The sequence below is a fragment of the Prinia subflava genome, chromosome 1 (genome assembly GCF_021018805.1).
Source record: "Prinia subflava isolate CZ2003 ecotype Zambia chromosome 1, Cam_Psub_1.2, whole genome shotgun sequence".
Classification (NCBI taxonomy): Eukaryota; Metazoa; Chordata; class Aves; order Passeriformes; family Cisticolidae; genus Prinia; species Prinia subflava.
The window spans coordinates 144537852-144558425 of NC_086247.1; the positions used below are offsets into that span (position 1 = coordinate 144537852).

The 20574-nt window shown below is 41.3% G+C and overlaps 1 protein-coding gene across 1 annotated transcript in view; it reads left to right on the forward strand.

Annotated features, from left to right (window-relative positions):
• The first annotated feature begins 8071 nt into the window (after positions 1-8071).
• PTPRN2 (protein tyrosine phosphatase receptor type N2) overlaps positions 8072-20574 on the forward strand; it is a 633487-nt gene continuing 620984 nt past the window's right edge. The window contains exon 1 of the mRNA XM_063415765.1: positions 8072-8291. Coding sequence (XP_063271835.1) covers positions 8153-8291 — 139 coding nt within the window. The 5' untranslated portion in view covers positions 8072-8152. The remainder of the gene's footprint in view (positions 8292-20574) is intronic.

A 20574-nucleotide genomic window follows, 5' to 3' on the forward strand; every position in this document is an offset into this window, starting at 1 on the left:
CTGAAAGGGTGGTCAAGCATTAGAGCAGGCTGCCCAGGGGAGGGATGAGATCACCATCCCTGAAAGTGTTCAAAGATGTGTGGATGTGTCACTTGGGGATATGATTTTATGGCGAACACAGGGTTCCTGGGTTAACGGTTGGATTCAATCTTGGAGGTCTTTTCCCACCTTAAAGATTCTATGATTCTTTGAAACACATAAAGACATAGTTTAAGAGTGTTATTAGAGCTGTAAAGTCAGGCACTCAAAAATCAAGTGGTACCAAATGGAAGATGTGCACAGCTTTAATCTTCCCTGTGATTATATGTCAAATGACACATCTTCAATCCCATTATGAGAAGTTACTCCTTCCACACAAACTGTTCCCTGTACCTGCCCTACAGATCGTGCAAACCCCTTGTGTTGGTGACACAGCAAATGGTCAGTGCTTTTATCCCCTCAGCACACAGCTCCACACTGAGCTGCTGCCTGCTGTTTGTACCCAGCTCCTGCCATGGCGTTTCTATGGCACTACTCACTGCAGTCCCAGGATTTCACAGTGATTCATGGCTCTTCCCAGCTCCCTGTAGGCTTACATATCACCATCTTAAAGATGCACAGTGACACCAGAGTAAAAAATTTCCATTGATTTTTTCCCTGTTTGCCAGGTTGTAACACTTGTTGCCTCAAGGCACCAACCTCCAGCTGTGGGTGCTCAGAACCAGGCTGCAGGTTCTGAGTCAGGTACAGCAGGTGGGGACACATAACCAGAGCCTCCCCAGCAGCTTCAATCAACTGCAGGCCAATTCTTTCAGAATGACAAAGTGCAGTAATTTCATTCATCTTTTAATTGAGCACAAGAGGAGTGGGTATCCCAGGGGATTCGTTACTCCTTGTAAAATCCATTCACCAAGTATCGAGTCTTACAGATCAGCAAAGCTGGATGAAAATAGAATTTTTAAACTGTTTCTGAACTCCTTCCCATTAAAAGAACCTAATTAATTTTAAAAATTGTCTCCCTATTGACATTTCAAATCAATTTTGATCAATGGTAACCAAATCTAATTATTCATTGCACACATAAGGGTTTCACGATGGTTTTGAAGAACAAGAACCTATTATCAAAAAAAAATTACAATTGTCTAATCCTTTCACTTGGATATGCCATCATGGTGTGCTCAGACAGCAAGTTTTTAAGCTGTGCTGAGGCCTCTAAATGCCTATGAAAATCAGCAGAAATTCAGGTGGCTTTGCTTTGAAATGTCTCCAGTGACTCCAAAACAGGCAAGTCCCAGTTCAGCCTGTGTTGAACTGAGGTGGCAGTGGGTGTTAGCAGGAAATACAGCCTTTCTCAGTCAAAAACCAGCTCTGGAGCACCTCAGTCACTGTGCTTGTGCTCATAGAGGCCATCCCTCTCCCAGGGAAGCCCAAATTCCCTTTTATAGCTTGACACCAGATATAAAGATGTCAGAATGGCCTCGGAGTTGGACTCATGAGTTACTGCAGCCCCGCCTTGAGGCGCCGGGGTTCTGTTCTTCACAGGGTCTGGACATCCACACATTGTTACTTGCTTCACTCCACCTTTGTCTTCTCTTCAACAACCTCACACCAAATGCAGCTTCAGCAACCTGTTTCCTGTAGGTATCACCATAAGTGATATTTGAACAAGTCAGCTAGAATTTTAGATGAGTCTTAAATGAATTTGGGTTCAGTCCAGACCTGCAAATGCCTACATTAACAGAAGCTGCTCTCTCCAGCATCCCTAACAAAGCAGCAGGAGAGATTATGGAAATTTTCCTCACACATGCACACCGAAGTGGCTGGTCTGGTACCAAGGCTTCTTAGAGCCTTGGAAGTCAGCCCTGAGCATTCATATACAAAGATGTTTAGGTCTGCAGTTAATGTGAGTCACATCTCCTGCTATTCTCACTGGTAATTTTCTCTAGCTGCATTTCATCTCTTAGGCCTTGAACATTCCACTTTAGGCTCCTGTCCAGAAACACATAAAAACCATTATCATTCAGTTACAGCACAGGGAATAAAAGACTGGCTCACATCTTAACAGTCATAACTAAAATCAACCTACTTTTTTGTTTGGTTTTTTTTTCCCTTTTTTAAAGTTCATCAGTTGTGCACTTGCACAGTTCTCTAGGATTTTTTCTTCTGATTCTATATTGAACTCCTTCTCCTCAGTGAGGCCAAAATATCTAGAATAAAACTTTTAGTGTGCACCAGAGCAAAGACATTTTCTTAGGAAACAAGAAAAAAAAGCTTTAAAATAGCTGAGAACAGCCAGACATCATTCTTAGATATAACAGAATTGCTATGATATTCACAATCATACCACTATCTTCCATCAAGCACTCTGATGTGTTCTAGACCCTGCAGCTATTTATTTTCATGCTAAACTGTATTCAGTATGAATTAATTAAAAGTTTCTAAGGCTCTGCTAGTTTTATAGACAATAAATAAAAAATAATGAAAATCAGTAATTTCTGTATCAAATGCTTAAATCCTTTCAAGTACTTTTAGTTATACTATGAACTATTCAACAATTGAAAAAGAAAGACCACAATCACTGCAGATATGACCTTGGACTATGTATTTTCACAACAATTAAAGACTTTTTTCCCTTTAGGAACTTTCTATTCCTTTGTCCTAAAACTGTGTCCTCAAATTTAGAATACAACCACCAAACAGAAATTCAAGTGAGTATTTGTACTCCTGTGGAGAGAGTGGTATAACTTTAGGTCTCAGTAATCCAGGCTTCTGTAGAGCTTCTCATGCTTTAAACACTCTCATAGTCTCAGGTTTTTTAGATATATTGTTTATAACTATCACAGAGTAAAGTCCTTCCTCAATTGCTTTAAAATATTAGCTATTTAAATTCTGTATTTTGAAAAATGTGTGCATGGAATAAGTTATACATTTTCTCTTAGTGAAAGGATCAAATACACAAAGCTATATAACCACACCTGTCCTTTTTCAACATCCATGAGTAACATGTGTGTTTCAACATACATATGAGTAAAAGAAGCAACTGATTAAGTGCATAGTACTAAATTTCTATTAAACTTCCTTGATAGTTTTTAACACCAAGGGCTCTGCAATACATTTGCAATATCCTCCTCACATAATTTGAATGTAAATCTTGTGACTTTAAACTTTCCATCAACAATAGTGAATAAATGTAACTAAAATATGTCAGGATATGAGTGCAGTCATACAGTCACTGTTTGAGTGTCTCTGCAGGACCACCCTGAGGAGTGTCCAGTGCACGTCAGCTGCCAGAGCAGAGTTTATGACTGCTCACACCAACAGCCTGCAGGGTGGCAATTGGTGCTGCTCTTCTGGTAACCACAGCACCCCAACGTGTGGCTTTAGACATGGTTTTTGTGGCCTCATTTTTAAAAGTCTTGTGAAAGAAGTCCTCAAATCACACACAAGTGCTGGAGGCTCACTGCTGCTCAAGCAGCTCTTTCTGCCCTCACAAAGGTGTGGTGAAGGTTACTTGTGCATCAGAGCCTTCAAAGTCTCCCTCAGTGTCTGTAGCTGCATATACAAACTTTGAATATTTTACCTACATCCTCACAAGCCAGAACATGGAAATAATAAAACAGTATAAATCATGTCTTTTCTGGGCACAGATACAGCACAAGCCTCTCTATCTCTCTTCTTTCACCCTTAACCCTCCAATACATCTTGAAGCTCTTCTGAGATATCTAGGTTACTGAATCTGAGATAAACTGCCTGATAGGTATTGTTCCCTGTGGACTTTGGGCCCATTAGCAGGACAAATGATCTGCAATTAACGTGCTCAGAAGTCTTGATTTGGGGAGGAGGGACTGGAGGGGACGGGGAATGAGAGGAAGAAAAGAAAATGAAGAGGGTAATTTTAATGCTTCTTTTTTTCTCTAAGGGCTTGTTTGTCTGTGCAGGTAGAGTGTATTTAGCATAGCTGGAACTGACCTTTTGTTCAGGCTCTTCTTTATACTTGGATAAACTGACAAATAGCTCTGTGATCCTTAGATGAAACATGCATTTCTACCCAGTAAAAATACACCATTTCTACAATCACACAGGGGTACCTGTGCTAATAAATATAATTCCCATTTGTAATTAAGAAACAGACCTGCAAAGACTTTCAAACATGACCTCAGTAACTAAGTACACAGTAAAACTCAGATGTTACCTTTGTGTTGTAAGTTCTAATACTTAACCTCTAACTATCCTGTATTATTTAAATTCTGTTTACAATAGAATTCATATCACAATTATTTACAAATTGATACATATTAGGAGTATTTTCCCTTTTATGTGTGTCTTAATGCCTAACTTATTGTCTGGCAATGTTCTGCTTTAACTGAATCCTGTGTTTGTTTTTTACACCCTATCAATGTCTGGTTTGTGTAATTTTGGCACTTTTTGTTCTTACATCTCAAAAAAATGCAACCATTAACTCAATTCCCAGCTGATTAATTCATTACTTTTAATATTTCATTCTAAACAATAATAAATCAACAAAATAAATCCTATAATAATCTTGCCTCTCCCATGCTAAACTACTACCTACAAGGTCTTTTCTAGCTAGGGTCATTTGCTTTTAATATAATCGTGAATGGCCCAGTGAAACTGAGGGAGGCTGAGCTAAATATCCAGTGGTCAGTTCATGTGTTTGAATCAACCAGAGCAAAAATCTGAACCTTAAAAATACCAGGCCACACAGGTGTCCTGGCTACTGGGCTACTTAGCTATCCTGGGATAATTTCTGGCCCCTTCTGGATCTTTCTTTCTAGCCCTTACTAGTGGATTTTTGATTAAAACCTGTGTATTTCTCATGAAAAGCCTTAGTCAGACAACACAGCATGTTCAAACAGAAGAGTGTTCCCTTGAAAAACTCCTGTTCAGCTGTGGTTGCCATGGATAAGGATGTAAATCTCTCACATGCATAAAATCATATAGATTATCCAGCTCTCCTTTTACTTTGCCTAGCATGTTTTTCACATCTAAATGGGCATCATAAAAAGACTTAGCTCCAGCAATTAAGGACATGCTAAACCTCAATGTGTTATTCACTGGGCTGAATTTCTCAGTTCTGTAATTTCCAATGTCATTCTTTCATGAAGCCTTACTCACCTCCAGACACATTAGCAAGGGAGAGCTGATATTCTACCCTCTCAGCCACCATTCAATATCTTTAGAATCCCTTACCAAAAAGATTTAAATATGCCCTTACAGAAATAATTTGCTGATACCATTTTTTCAAAACTGTCAAGTCCTACAGTTCTGTTTGAGCCCCACAACATCCCTGACTTCAGGAATGGAGTAATTTGTCTAGTCCTTCTAGAAATTTTCACAAATGACTTGCACACGTCAGGATTTCTTTTTCCACAGTTCAGAAACTTATTGAAAACATGATAAGAAAAACCATAATCAAAACAATCTCACAAGGTTGGTAGACCTAAACATGGATGCTCAATTTATTATATGAACTATTGAAAACCTTGGCACTGATAATTGTCTTGAAAAAATGACTGTGAACCAGCAAGGAAGCTGCTTGTGACATGTTATTTACACTGTGATACTGTTTTTCATCTAATTTGCACACAGACTCAAGCCTTGCAGTTTTTACACTTCATTAACAAAATTCATTATACCTAATACACATTACTTCAATCTGTCTGCTCCTGGGGCTTTAAGACAGATCTGTGTATCTTTGTTAGGTGAAGCCTACTGCAAAACTGTAAAGTACAGCCAGGCAGGGAATGCCTTGCACTTCCCAGCCCTGAGAATTGCTACTTGAGTTATCTCCAAATGCCTTATTCACCTACTGATTGACTCTTTACTCTTTCCTTGACACCTGACTCCTGTCTTTACTGAATTTATATATTCAAGGATTTCTTCCTGTCCTCAATGAATGCCTTTTCTTGTTCTGATTTTTCACACTGCTTCAAATGCTTTCGAACAAATGTCATTATTTTGCTAATCCTCTGCACAGAGTGGCTATGAGAATTTTAATTTCCTTTTAAAATCTGCATAGTATTTGATCATAAATTCACAGGAAATATGCAAATCATTCCTTGCAGAGCTGATTCCCAGTAATATCACTGCTATTTCGTATTTTGACGTACAACTTGTTCTCTTGCTGTGCCTGCCATTTGCTGCTTTCTTGCCTTCAGTTGCTTTGCAGTTCTCTGCTAATTCTGATGACCTTTTTCCTTGTTCCCACTACTAGCTTTTAAAGCCAGATGGTTTGCATAACCCATGAGAATATACTAATTTATGTTTCAGCACTTTCATTTCTCATCTTGTCCTTTCCACAGAATGCTTTTCCCTCCTTTTCTGTTTCTCCCCTTTTAGTGCTCAGATTTCTCTCAGTGTCGTCAAAATTGATTTTTTTCTGAGGTAAAGGGACCTTTTGGCTTAGTGAAACCACTCTCCTGCAAGACATAAGCAGTCATGTAACAGACCTCAAGAGCAGAAATGCTCAAAAAGACCATCCAGTATCAATACATTTTTTTGAAATTCTGTGTTTTCTGAATCAAGTATTGCCCTTTTTTGTGTCCAAGTCACCAACCTTAACCACAAAGGAAAGGAGGTGATGTGCACCAGTTCTAGAAGCAATGATTTTTTTTTTCCAGCACAGATGTTAATGCTTTTCCCACAGAGCAAAACTGAGAGGATAAGAGTTGTCTGCAGCTGTCTGTAAGTGCCCTTGTTCTGCCCATGAGCTCCCACCCAGCACTCCTGCCCCAAGTCTTGGAAGTGAGCAAGGAGGAAGGTCTCTGCTTTTCCAGAGTTAGTCTGTTCTTTTGTTATTTGCTTTTCTGCTCTATGGCAAAGCCACTTCATGCACTACAATTTTTATTCTTTTTAAATACCTTGAGTGTGTCTCAGTCTGGTTAAAGCCAGATATGAAGCGTGTCAGGTGTAGCTGTTTACCTGAAATATGGAGAAGGTTGTCAGAATCTGAAACTTCAAGGAGGTGTTCTGAAACTTCAAGTGGATGTTCAGGTGACAGACGGGCTGGGACCAGCATCACTTGGTGTGGTATGTAGCTGGCTGTCCTGGCCAAAACCACATCCCCCTGTATGGAGACATGGTACCTGTGCTGTGTCACCTTGGTGGCCGTGACTGCTGCGTTAAAGGCTGAGTATTGCCCCAGTGAATTTGTGAGTAAAGGAGAGCCTGTGAACCGGGAGGAATTCCATGAGCTTGAGACTCCCGATCCCCTCCTGGCAGCCTGGACTGATGCTCCCACTTTTTGTGGAGTGATTTGGGGACAGCAGGGGAGGATGAACATGTCACACATGTGGATGTCTCCCAGGCAAACCCACAGAGGTATTTAGCTGAAGGCTCATTAAATCCTTTGGAACAGCCAGTAATTATCTGTGGAGAAAGCACTGGTACACAAACAGCTGCTGAAGAGGCCACAGGGAGGATCCACTCAGCTGGCACGTTTCAGGACAAAACTTTGATAGGGTGAACTGGTTTCACAGAATCCCAGAATTTTTAGGGTTGGAAGGGACATCTGGAGATCACCTCGTCCAACCTCCCTGCCCAAGCAGGGTCACCCGGAGCAGGTGACACAGGAACATGTCCTGGAGGGTTTGGAACGTCTCCAGAGAGGGAGACTGCACGACCTCCCTGGGCAGCCTGTTCCAGTGCTCTGACACCCTCAACGTAAAGAAGTTCTCCCTCTTGCCGAGGTGAAACTTCTTGTGTTTCAGTTTATGGCCATTGCCCCCGTACGGCTCCATTGTTTCCCCGTACAGGTGTGCGGAACAAGCACGTTCACTCCCTTCTCAAGCCCAGCCATCTTTGCGGGGGCTGCCGGCGGAGGCGGGCAGGATCGCGGCCTCCGCCGGGGCCGCTGAGGGTCGGGGCGCCGGGGCAGCCCCAGCGCTGCCCTTGCCCGGCGGCGCCGCTGCCCCGCGGTCCCGGCGGGCGGGCAGGGCGGAGCGGGCGGCGGGGAGCGCTCGCTCCCCCCTCAGGCTGCCGGGCGGGCCGGGGCGGGGCCGGGGGCGGGCGGCGCTGGTCGCTGTCCTGGGTGTTGAATCTGCTGCGGCTGCCGGAGCCGGGGAGCGGCCGCGGGAGGCACAGGGCGGGCGGGCGGCATGGAGTGAGGGCTGGCGGCGGCGGGCAGGGGAGCGGGGCATGCGATGGGCCAGGCATGATGGGCGCGCTCGGCTCCGTCCTCCCGCTGCTGCTGCTGCTGCTGCTGCTGCCGCCGCCGCCGCTGCCGCAGGTGCTCGCCGCCGCCCCGCGCATCCAGCCGCCCTCCGCGGGGGCCGCCGCCGAGGCGCGGATCGGTGAGTGGGGCGAGGGGCGGGGGGCGCGGGGCTGGCGGGGAGCGCTCCTCACGCTGCTGCCCGCAGCTTCCCCGCTGGCAGCTCGGCAGGGCCCGGCGGCCGCGCCCGCACGGCGGACGCTGAGGGGCCCGTCCGCCCGTCCCTCCGCACCGGCCCCGGGGAAGCGGCCCCGTCCGCGGTCCCTCGCCGCCGGCTCCGGATACGGAGCTCGGTCCTCTGGTCCCTCACGGCCGGCTCCGGACTAGCGGCCCCCTCCGCCGGTGCCTCAGCGCCGCCTCCCGCTGCCTTCCCCGTCCCCCCGGTCTTTCGCAGCCGCTCCCGGCCCCTGCCCCAGCGCCGTGTCCCGTCTCGGGGGACGCCTCTGCGGGGCCGCTCTCACCGCTGTCCCCGCATGCTGAAAACTTCGCCAGGGCTCACGAGGCCCCTAAAACCGGGGTGCGCAGTGGCGAGTCCCCGAAAATGCTCCCAGCCTCCACAGATTTAACCCTTCTCCCGGTTTGGTACATTCAGCTCACTGAAGTGCCCTTATATTTGAAGGAGACAGGAAATCTCGGGGCCACAATCGCCCAGATGCAGCCTGTGGTGGAGTTCCCCCTCCAGCTCATGCTGCTGGAGGTGGAAGTCAGCACTGGCTCCGGGTTACGGCTCTTTCAGAGCTGTCAGAAAATCCCCAGCGCTGCCCAGTGCGGACCATTAAGCAGCCGCTGTCTGTTGGACATTCTCGACCGACCCCTTCTTCATTTAGAAAGAACCATCTGCACTAAACATCCCCGCCTCCGAAGTGACCCACACCAGCATGAAGGGGTCCTGAAAATACCCTCAAGGTTTCAAATCCATACAGTTCTCCTGTGACACGCTCCCTGGCAGTCCTTTCCTTGCACTGACACACTCAGCACTGTATGCTCACCTGAACTGTCTATTAATATTAATATCTGTCAATAGAGTCAGTCTCATTTCACTTACAGTATCTTCCCAAAGCTCACTTTAAGTCAAGAAGGTCATGCCTAGGAGAATTTTGTATTTTTTCCCATTTTAATATCTAGCTAGGGCGGTTATGGAGATCAGAGTTAAAGCTAAACAAACTATCCCTAAGAAATCTTTTTCTAAGACAAAACCAAAAATTCCTTTAAGAAACAAAGGAAGTCTTCCAGAGGAATATTGCTGCAGTTTTCATCATGTACATTCTGTTTATTAAGAAGGAATTAAAATCAGCTGACCATGTTTTTAATGAGGCTTCAGTCAAGGGGCAATAAAAATGAGCTATTATGCTTGCTATAAGTGAAGGTAGTGATGCAAGGTTTTAAGGAGAAATGGTTTGGACTGGATTTGTCCATCTCTCCTCTCTCCTGGCTGCTATGGATATAGACAGTTTCTCCTAATCTGCTGAAGAGAAAGCTTGCATAAAAATATTGCAAGTAATAGCTGCAATTTTTACCTTTAATAATGCACTAGCCTGCACTGTGCTTTCGAAGTAGTCAGATTTTGATTCTCTCTCCCTAAACAAAAACTGCTAATCAGTTTGGGTCACAGAGTATTTTTTGTATGTGTTGTAGCTGAAACACAAAAACAATGTGTGTGCTTGTTCTTCCCTCCAGCTTCCCCGTGCTCCTGCCTCGGCAGTTAAGGCTGTCCTTGGTGGAAGGGACTGGGGAAGAGCTCTCTTTTACACACTGAATCCACTGGTCTGGAGGTATAATCTGGAGACATTTCAAAGGCAGCAAAACGAGCTGAGCCTCCCTGGAACTTCTTACTGGAATAGGGACCTCACTGATATCTCATGGCTCTGTGAAAAATGGGAAGAGATTGACTGTGTTTGACAAGATGCAGGAAAATGTTTGCATTGCTCGGAGTGAAACAGTTTTAGCTGTCTATTCCATTAGAGTTCCTTTATTTCTTTTATTGACCAGTGTATCAGGTCTCATTAATCTTGAGTTCAAACTATTTATTACTGTAGATTCTGTTCAATTTTGTAGTACAGATTTTAGACACAATCAGGAGACATAACTGTAATTGTACAAGGTATATGAGTTTTGGATTATTTGTGGTTATATGTGAAAGATACTAATTTGGTTTCTTCTTGTGCACAGTCCCATCTTCTTTAATTGAAAAATTGAAGACAGATAGATGCATTATGGGATCTCTAGAATGTGTGCTGAAAACTGCCTTAAAAACCAAGTAATTATAGAAACATATTTTTATTGGGTTTTTTCCCCCCATTATTTCAGGAACTCTTCCTAAAAGTTGTTTCAGAAGCAGTGCATGACTTTTAGCAGTTCATGGGATGAATTAATCCAATTTCATTCCTTCCCTCTTTTAATGGTCAACTTTTGTCTGCACTTTCTAGTATAGTGAGCATCTTGAAATGTTGGCCTTTATTTTGCAACATAATTACAAACTAGTTTAAGAAATTAGAAGATTTAAAGTTGGCGTTAACTAAGGTACAAGATTCCTACTTCTGCTTCTTCTGCCTCTATAATTCATGAAACTTTTTAGATTGTTCCTGTGGGAAGGTGTTTTATTAAGGTGCAATTACCAACAGAAGCACAGGTTCTTCCATTTCTTGACATTTACCTTTCATCATTCATCATTCTGTGATGATTTATAGTAATGTTTTAAATGTGAACAACTAAGGAAAAGTACAGTCTTTTCTCTCTCTCTTTTTCTTGCCTATGTCTAGGCCAGGAGAGATTCTTATCTTTTCCACAGGAAAAAATCAACTGAGTACATAGTAGTATTCATTAGTCTTTAATGAAGCACTGGGCTTGGGAGTTTAATATTCTAAAGAAATCTTTATTCATGTATAAGACACAGTTCATTTAAGATTATGGAACTTCTTTTTAAGTGTTTTACAAAGTAATCATCTGTGGAAAAAGACAACCTGATCATGTTTGCTCAATTCCAAAGGTTTGGTTTATTCCATTCTTGTGTCGATGGTCATAACACTAAGCAGCACCTTCAATAAAAACTGCAGCTCCAACTACTGAAATATTTTCATTGTACAGCTTTTTAAGTAGACTAATTGATTCAGAAAGTTGCAGTGGTACTTTATTTTCATTTTAGGTAGGCTGGGTGAGATAGAGAGCTCAATAACAAGTAGGCTGTGAACATTCTTAATCATGTTCTTTCATTAGTACTCAAACAGCAGTGCTTGTAGCAGAACTTGTCCTCATATGTTTCAGAGAAGAGTAAATGTGCTTGCTTCAGTGCCTTCACATTGACCTCTAATGTGTAAAATGATGCTTATAACCTTCAATGAATATAATTTTGCAATATAATTTGATCTTTTGTGTTGCGTGCAAACGCATTTTTCAGTATGCATTTTCCTCTTAAATGAGGACATTGATATGCTGTGGAGATTTCTGGAAACATTTGTTCTACACTCAGCGTGAATTGGTTCCACACACTGTGTAAAAGTTCCTTCAGAGTTGTATTGAAGTAATCACAGGAAAATTTTTGTCTGTCAAATGAGTGTGAATTCAGTTTACAACTTGCTAACAAAAAGACAAGTCACATTTCAGCTTATAAATATGAAATACACTTCTAAACCTTTAGCTGTGATTTCCTGACACATACAGTTAGCAAAGACAGTGTCTTACATTTCTCTAGGATTTAAATGTAATTGAGGATAGAAACTTTACTCAGACTGAAAAAATGTCACATGTGAAGTTTAGTACTTTCAGAAAGTACTGCATGCATATTTAACCACTGAAAAAAATATTTTAGAGGTGGGTTAGGAGTTCCAACTGGCCAAAGTTGATCAGAATCAAGAAACTGCAAGAGCAGGGACTTCAGTTACTGTTGGTGAAGAGCATTTCTCCAGTGTTGGTTCTTAAAATGCAAAAGAGTGAAATAAAGAGTTGGACAGATGAAAAAATTATTTATTTAGATTTTTTTCATTTCATTCAGTGTTTCAAACACTGTACAAAGGAGGCAGCGACAGAGAGCTTTTGTCTATGGATGTTTCATGGAGAAGAGCAGTGTGTCTTGGTTTAGTTCTTGTTGGATGGACCTTACCTTAACAAAACTACCATAGCTGTTGTTCTCAGCCATCGTTGTTAATTGTGAAGATCCATGAGGACACAATCTTTGCTTCCTGCAGCAATCGATCTGAAGCTCACTGAAGTCAATGTCAACCTTCCCATTGACTTCAGTAGCATTTGGAGCAAAGCTCTGGTTTGAGGCTTGTAGCAGAGTGGCTGAGAAAGGAGGAGAATTAGAGTGTTACCACCTGTTCAGTACAAAAAGAATTGCCTGGCTTTCCAGTTGCATTAATTTGCAACTTCTCATAGGCACTCTGTTTTTTTAATAATGTCTTTATTTGATGTAATTATTGATGGTGGAGTGTAATTTATGATGTAATACTAGAAAATAAAAATAACAGCAAAACAATTAAGACAAGGCTGTGTGCTCACAATGGGAAGGTTTCAGTGTAGGAAACTGGATTCTGCCCTTCATCAAAAATATTTTTGCATACCCTAGAGATATCTAAGTTATCAGTTACGTTAAAAAGCAGCTTTGAGGTTGATTGATATCGAGGCATGTCTGTCTGTCAGTTCCACAGAATTACAGGTAAGAACATGCGTTAATATTATTGACATCATGCCATGACTGTGCTACAACAGCTTTTTTACTTTGTTTGTGTTCAAAGTTGCAAGTGAACAGGAAGTGAATTATTTCTTTTTCAGTCAAAGGAAGCACTTGCAGGGTGCTCTTAAGGTTGTTCATAGGATGGGATTTATTGGGAAGGTTTTTGTGTTCTTGATTGTCTTCCTGACTTAGAGAAAACAGAGAAGTTTTTTGCAAGATAAGCTTGTCTCTGCTTCCTACCTGAGTGTACCTCAGCACTTCTGAACTTCACCACAGCACAGCAGCGTGACGTCAGTCAGCCTGCTGAGAGGGAATTGTGTTCCTCCTCCTGGTTAGATCCCGGAACACTTGGGCAGCTCCTCTGACACAGCCCAGGGCAGGTCGTGTTGACACTCTGCTGATAGGCATGGCCTGTGTACCTTGTGGCTGTGAGCAGTGTGGGTTACAGACAGCGCTGTGGTGAGCCTGCCACCGAGGGGAAAGTGCAGCTGCAGTCCCCGGGGTGCTGAGCTCACTGAGGGGCAGGAGCTGAGGTCCTCTGTGGCACTCAGATTTCCACTGCCTGGGTGGAGAGCAGGAGAACATGAGCTCAGATGTAGGATGTAGGTGGCTGCCATCATTCGTGTGTATCCACATCCACAGGAAGACTTGTGCAAGTCAAAAGGCAGTGTGTATTCCAGCTGCCTGAAATTGATACATATTTTAGTCTCATCCCACTGACATAGTAGTCTAAAATTTAGCTAAAATCTCTGCAGTTATTCATACAAAATCAGTGTATTTACTGTCTTGCTAAAACCTGTGTTGGTGTTTACAGGCATATTTGGAAGGAACTTCAGTAACTGGAGGAAAGATTGATTTGGTTTTGGTCGTAAATTTGGCAGAGAATGGAAAGTCTCCAAGAGGCAAAATTCACTGCTAGCTTTCTTCACAGGAGTGCTGAGCTGGAAGTGTATTTGATTTGGCTCAGTATGGTCATTATTAATTAATCTAGGAAGGCACTGAGCAATATTATTGTTGGTCAAACAGTTTTATATTTGCAAATGAGGAGTAAGCAGGTGAAGATGCGGATGAAGAAGGGAAGCAAGCAGAAGAGAAGCCAAGGAATAGAGAGGGGTGTTGAAATGTGGATGTTTAAAGGATGGAATGAGAAATTAAATTTTCAGAACAGGAGATCAGAAATGGAGATTAGTGAGTTATATATGATCTGTAAAGATGTACATTTAAGATTAAGAGTTACTTTTTCTCTTGGAAGAAACAGTCAATTGGAGCAGCAAACCTGAGATGTTCAGTGGATCAGTTTGAGGCATGAGAAAATGAAGGAAGGTGACTAGGAGGGTAAAGGATTTGCAAAATAAAACTACTAACTCATTCTTTCAGGCCAGAGCTGTGGCAAAAAAAAAAAAAGAAAGGAGTCAAGAAATGCGTATACACTATGAGAAACTGCTCTGGGAATAGAAAGGATTTATTTCTCTTAATGTAAGGGTTGGGAATCATCTTACTAAATGTAATTAATTGAGCTAATCACTCTAGGCTCCTTTTTAACCTGTTTCTAGTATATAAATTTCAATTAATTTTACCCAACTGTACATATCTATCGCAGGTCAGATAAATGTCTCCCTGAGTGCAGCTATTGCTTTCCACTTAGTATGATCTTAATACATTTCCCAGGCTAGGACAAGTATCTGTAAATACCTATATAGTGGGTGCTGCACTTCAGCTCTTCAAAAACCAGGTTAAACTGGGGAGAGCTAAACACATTTGGAGAGTGATTCACCTGTCTTTCCCCAGCAGGGGAGACTAATGAAGTAGCTTAAACTAAAGTTAGGTTGCTTGAGGATCACCAGCTACGTTTCTTCAAAACCTTTCTGAGTTCTGTAGGTTTTACCAGAGCTGTTTAGGGAGGTTCTGTGAGTATCAGGCAGGTTTGTCACATAAGGGGCTGAAGTGAGGTGGCTGATGGATATTTGTAATACTTGAAAGAAATTTCTCTGGGAAAATCAGACTCTGGTAATTGCAAACAAGTGAAGGTGACCTCCAAATGAGACAGGGGAGAAATGGGTGTGACAGAATGAGCAAGAAAAGGGGAAAAAACAGGTAAATGGGCAGGAGATCTGCAGGCAAGACAGAGAAAAAGGCTGGGGAATCTGGAATTGGAGAGCTGAAGGAAGGGGACCGTGAAGACAGGAGTTATGGACAGTCAAGTGAAAGCATGGAGAGAATGGCTGTTAATGTGTACATACATTAATGAGCTTTCTTAGGGGAGTTTTAGGGCCTTTATTTGTGGGTGGTGGAAGGGTTCTATATCTACCTCAATCATTCCACAGTGTCAATACAGTACTGCATTCCCAGTAAGAGTTTGCCATTCAGAACAGCTGTACTCATACAACATTTAGGGACTTTTATTTCTGAAAAGATTACAGGAACTTAACTTTGTAGATTTTATTCCTTTTGAGAAAGAATTTCTTCAGAAGTAGCTTAGTAAATTGCTGCCTCTTTCTGTGTTTTTTTTCCCCTTGTAGTCTGTTTCAGCAAATGGCACTTAAATACCGAACATAGTTTGTTGATACACAGTCTCTGTGGACAGAGAGTTAGTGCTTACAGTGCCTACCTATTTTGCTTCCAAGTAACACATTGATTAAACAAGCTGTTTTTACATGTAAAATGAGTAACTAGAAGTTTTATGGGAAGTACAGCTGGTTGTAGTGGGTGTAAGGTCTCTTCTTTCAGCAGCATGCAATGATGGTTACATAAGCTTGGAGTCACAGCCAGCAAGCACAAGGTAATGTGCAGAGATAGATGCTTCCCAAAATGTCACATAATTCCAGATGTCCTCATAGAAGACAGTGCAGTGGGGACCAAACACACACTGCATATTGCACTGAACTTACCAAGTTCAGCAAAACTCAGGAGATATCCAGGTACCTGTAACCCCCCCTCTTTTACTCCCTCTTCCCCAATGAATCTTTGATCTGTCAAATTTGAACCTCAACACAAGTACCTTATGAAAATCAGCTGTGGATGCTGAATGAGGTGTTTTGAATTTCTGGTGCACAGAAATCTTCTTCTCACATTATTCTGCAGGAGATAATTACCTGTGTGTGGCTGCCCTAAAAGGGGTAAAGACATTATAACCTCTTCTCTTCTAACTATTCTTCTCTGCACCAAGAGCAGAAGTTGTCTTTTGTCTACAACTTTTTTAGTTGATTGATACAACTCAGTTAAAGTCAGAGCAGTTGTTTCAGGCAACAACTTTACTTCACCTGGAAGGTCATGCCTCATCTTAAGGCCTGAGGAAGAATTTTTGTGTTAAGCAATTGTCTGTGTTTTTTTCAATGACTACCAGCCTGCGGCTCTGCAGTACAGAATGGCAGTAACAAAATTTTATGCTATTCCTGACAGTGACTGTTCATCTTGCTTTTGTAAAGGATATTGGTTTGGATGAAATATATAAAAAAAAAGGGCCTAAACCACAGCTTTGCTCACAAGCAGTGAAACCAGCATTGGTATTAGTGCTGGTGTCCATGACATGACAATAGGGAGATGGGTTTTGGGGGTAGGATTAGTTTATGCCACTATTTCTCTTAAGATCTCAAAGGCATGAAATCTTGACTTGTGTCTGTGTAAAAGTCTCCTATTAATCTGGCCTCTCTTACAGAGTAGATTTGTAAGTCAGATATCACAATGTATTTGCACTTTAGTGCTGAATTTAAAAAATAACATCAAAGGTGATAGGCCTTGATTAATGTGGATAAATCACCACCAAATAATGTGAATGTCTATTCTATTTTTTGAAGAATGCATACATTATTTTTTATTTCTCTTAGAAAAATGGTTTGTTATAATTTAAATTTGTAGTGTAGAATATATAAAAAATACTTATGTTTCAGCTTTATTTGATATCTGATATGGTAGGTGTTAACTATCAAATACCTTCAGTGAGAAATACCTCAAATACCTCATGAAATCTTCCTTCCTGTTCCAGATTTCAGCAAAACTCAGCAGTCTCAGTATGTAGTCAGTCAATGCCTTACTCAAACCAGCAAAATCTTGCACCAAGCCTCTTCTGAGACCTGGCCACCCCTCCCAGCCCAGCTTCTTAGCTAAACAGTGGCTCTTATCTTCATGGCATAATCTGTGGATTATGCAACTCCTTCCATTTGTTGGAGATGGCTGTACTCACTGGTGACTACCCAAATTCTTACTTTATTGTCCTAAAGGAAGGAAAAAAGGAGGGGAAAAGGAACTTTGGGAATTAGTCATCTGCCATGACTGTTTGGAGATAGCTGAATATTAATGAAGAGATACCAAGCTAAATATCATCAAATATTTAGGTAGGTCACCTTGGAGGTAGTGACACAGTTGACAGACCTAACTCCACCCCAAATATTTTTCAGTGCAGAGTATTCATTAAATTTTGATTTTTGCTTGGTCTATATTTAAGAAGTATCTGTCTGGCTGTGTTTGTTTTGTTTTGCTCCTTTTTTTTCTTTTTCCACTTAAAACTGGGGTCAGGTTCTGCAGATTTGTCTTGCCTCAATTTTAAAGTTGATAAAATATTCTTGTTAGTACTACCTACCTGGAAATTTATTTTAGTTAACTAGGTCAGCTCATAATTACAGTTTGCCAACATATGTTAGATGCAGGGGATAAATTCCAAGGACAAAAAACAACTATAAAAATTGCATATACAGAATAAATATGACAAATGAAAACTGAAATTTTGCAGGAAAACCCAAAGTTAAGTGATGCTATCTGGTGAATTTCCATCATAAGAGCTGTAGAAAAATAAAACAATCATGTTCTTTGGAAGCAATCACTCACATTTTCAGACAATATAAAATTTGTAATGCTATAATCAAGTGGCATTTGAAGAGCAGAATGGGAAGGTTGTTTTAGGACTGTATGTGCTGGGGTTTATGCTGCCCGACAAAGATCTAGGGATGAGGGTGGATTATTTTCTGTCCATTTGCTTTTGTTTCTCTGAGTAACACCTGCTCTAATGAGTTTGTAATCTGAAAGTAAATAACTGAGCAGGGAGGAGGAAATGGACACAACACACAGGCTTGAGAATAAGCAGCTGTCAAATGGCTGCTGTTTGAGAAAGTGAAACACACAGCTTTGATGGAGGATGTGATTCAGCTTGAATGAAAGAACTGATCACACCCAATTGTCAAACTTTCCTCATTGAAGAATTGCTTGGGAGAATTCTAGAACAATGTGTTATCCTCTTCAGATTATGGAACTGTTTTCACAGTTTAGCAGGTAGGGAAGAGCTCTGAAAGGATCAGCTAGCCACTACACAGGTTGTGAAAGGAGTGGGTTTGTGCTTTCTCTTAACTTGCAGTTTTAGGAGGCTCATGCCACAGAGTCTAAATTAAATAGCAGTGTAATAAAAGGGAGTGAGCTTCACCTAAGTCTGCATGAAACTGCCAAAATCTGAACTTATGTTTCCTATGTTTGGTGTTTTTCTTTTTGTTCATCTGGAATTAGAATAACGTCAACTTGCTTTCAGATGAAAGTTCATCTCTGCACAAGGAGACTGCTGTCAAGAGAGGCACATAAGATAGAACCTTTAATGAGTATCTTCACCAATTTTCCTGGATTTGTTTTTATGTTTGGTGTAAATTAGAGGAGTTACAGGTTCAGTTCCTTTTGATGCCACTGGTATTAGTCCAGGGTTCCTGCATTTGAGGGGATTTAAGACATCAAATATTTAAACAGGGCTTGCCTGATTTTATAGAATGTGTTTAGCTTTGTTTAAGACAAAGCATTACCAAATAAATATTTGAACATTTTCTCTCTAGTCAAATTTCCATTGTCTCTGTTGCAGCCTGGAAGATAGACTTGGTTCAGGAGCTCCCATGTTTTCCTTCTTTTTGACAAAGATACTCTGCTTAATTCTTCTCAGTGTGGGGAAGTCTTGCCAGATGATGGGCTTTGGTGGTTTGATGGAGTTCCATTTCACAACCCTGATCCCATAGAATGGGGTGTGAGTGTTACCTCGTGTGGGAATGTCACTCTGGGAAACAGAGGGCAGTGTCCTGCTGGCCACACCCAAGTCATCCCCAAGCTTAGACAGTGTTCATGTTCAAATGAAAAGCAAGTGTTCTACTCTATGCAAAGTTCAGTAAAACAACTATTATACAAAAGAATAGGTGCAGAGAAAGATCACATAACATTCCATAACCTGTAATCTTTACCAGAGTGTCAGAGTAATTATCAGAATGCTTAATTATCTTTCCCAGAGACAGATTATTTTTGGTCAAGTCTCATCCCCCAAAATGCATATTGACTTTACATGAAGAACTTACTTTTCTGCTGTGGTTTCTCTTGAGAGAAGGCTCATTCATACCTGGGGTTTCCACCCACCTTCCAGCCCTTCAGCTCCTCTCAACTGTGCTAACAGAACTCTGTTTGAGCAGCTTCGTCATTCCCATGGAACTTTTGGAAAGCCCTTCCCAGTTGCACATACGTCAACTAAACACCAGTTTGAAAAAAAACCCCAACAAAACCAAAACAAAAGAATCCCCAGAACCATTTACAGATTGCCAGCTCTTCCTGAACACGCATTATTAAGCTGGGAATCAGAGTTCTTTAATATTATCTGTTATGTTGGAGTCAGTATCCCACAGCTTTTTTTTCCCTAGTCTTTGTAAGTAAAAGTTGAACTGGCAGCTCTGTTGGAAATAGATTGATTCCAGTAATTTCTTACCTCTTCTTCATTCCACAGTATCTTACATTATATTTATCCATAATTTATTTTTAGTCACATTTCATTTGTGAATAATGTGTGTCAGGTATTATGATGATTTTTTTTCACTTCATAAATCAAAGGAGAGCTATTTCTGTAATAGTTTATTACCTGAAAGCTGTGATTAAGTCTGTTTAATTTTGGTACTGATCACCAATGCAAAGAATTAACTATAAGCCCAACTATAAGTAAATGCTGTTGTCACTTAGTAAACGTGAGTGTTCACCTTTTATGATTTCAGCATGGAAAAATACAGGTCACAGCAGTTTTGATTAATCTTTGAATTTTTGTAAAATCCAGACCTTTATTTCACTCGTTTAGTTGGTAATTGAGCACTTTGATTTTACACACTAGGAAAACTTGTAATCCAAACTTCACAGTGCTCTGACTTGTGTACATCTTCAAAGAATTCATTGCATTTCCAAGTGAAATAGAACAGGGTTTCTGAAATGAGACTAGATAGAAATTCCTAAAATTGCCCTGAATCTGCTGTTTGGAGTGTCTTGTGCAATAAAAATACTTTGTGTTATTCACTTTTTAAAATTTGATATGGCACCAATCTAGATGAGCGAGAAGGTTTGGTTTTCATTCTTCTCCAATGAGTAGGTGTCTGCTGACATCCAGGAGGGACTGTAAAACCCACGCTTGAGAAGATGCAAATGACCTGAATATTTCTCTGAAACCAGATTGGTGCCAGAAAATCCACTAACTGATGCTTTACAACTGCATGAAAACTGAAAGAGGTTATTCCTCCTTTTCCAAAGATGGTCCTCAGTTTGCATATTGCCAACACTTCCCCAGAAGAATGACTTCAGCTCCGGACCTTACCTTACAGACCAGTGAGATAATTGCATAGTTACAGAAAAAATAAATTCCTGTCAGAATCCCCAGGTGCCTCATGAATGAATTTTGTACTCACTCTGCAATTTCTCAGTTCATATATTA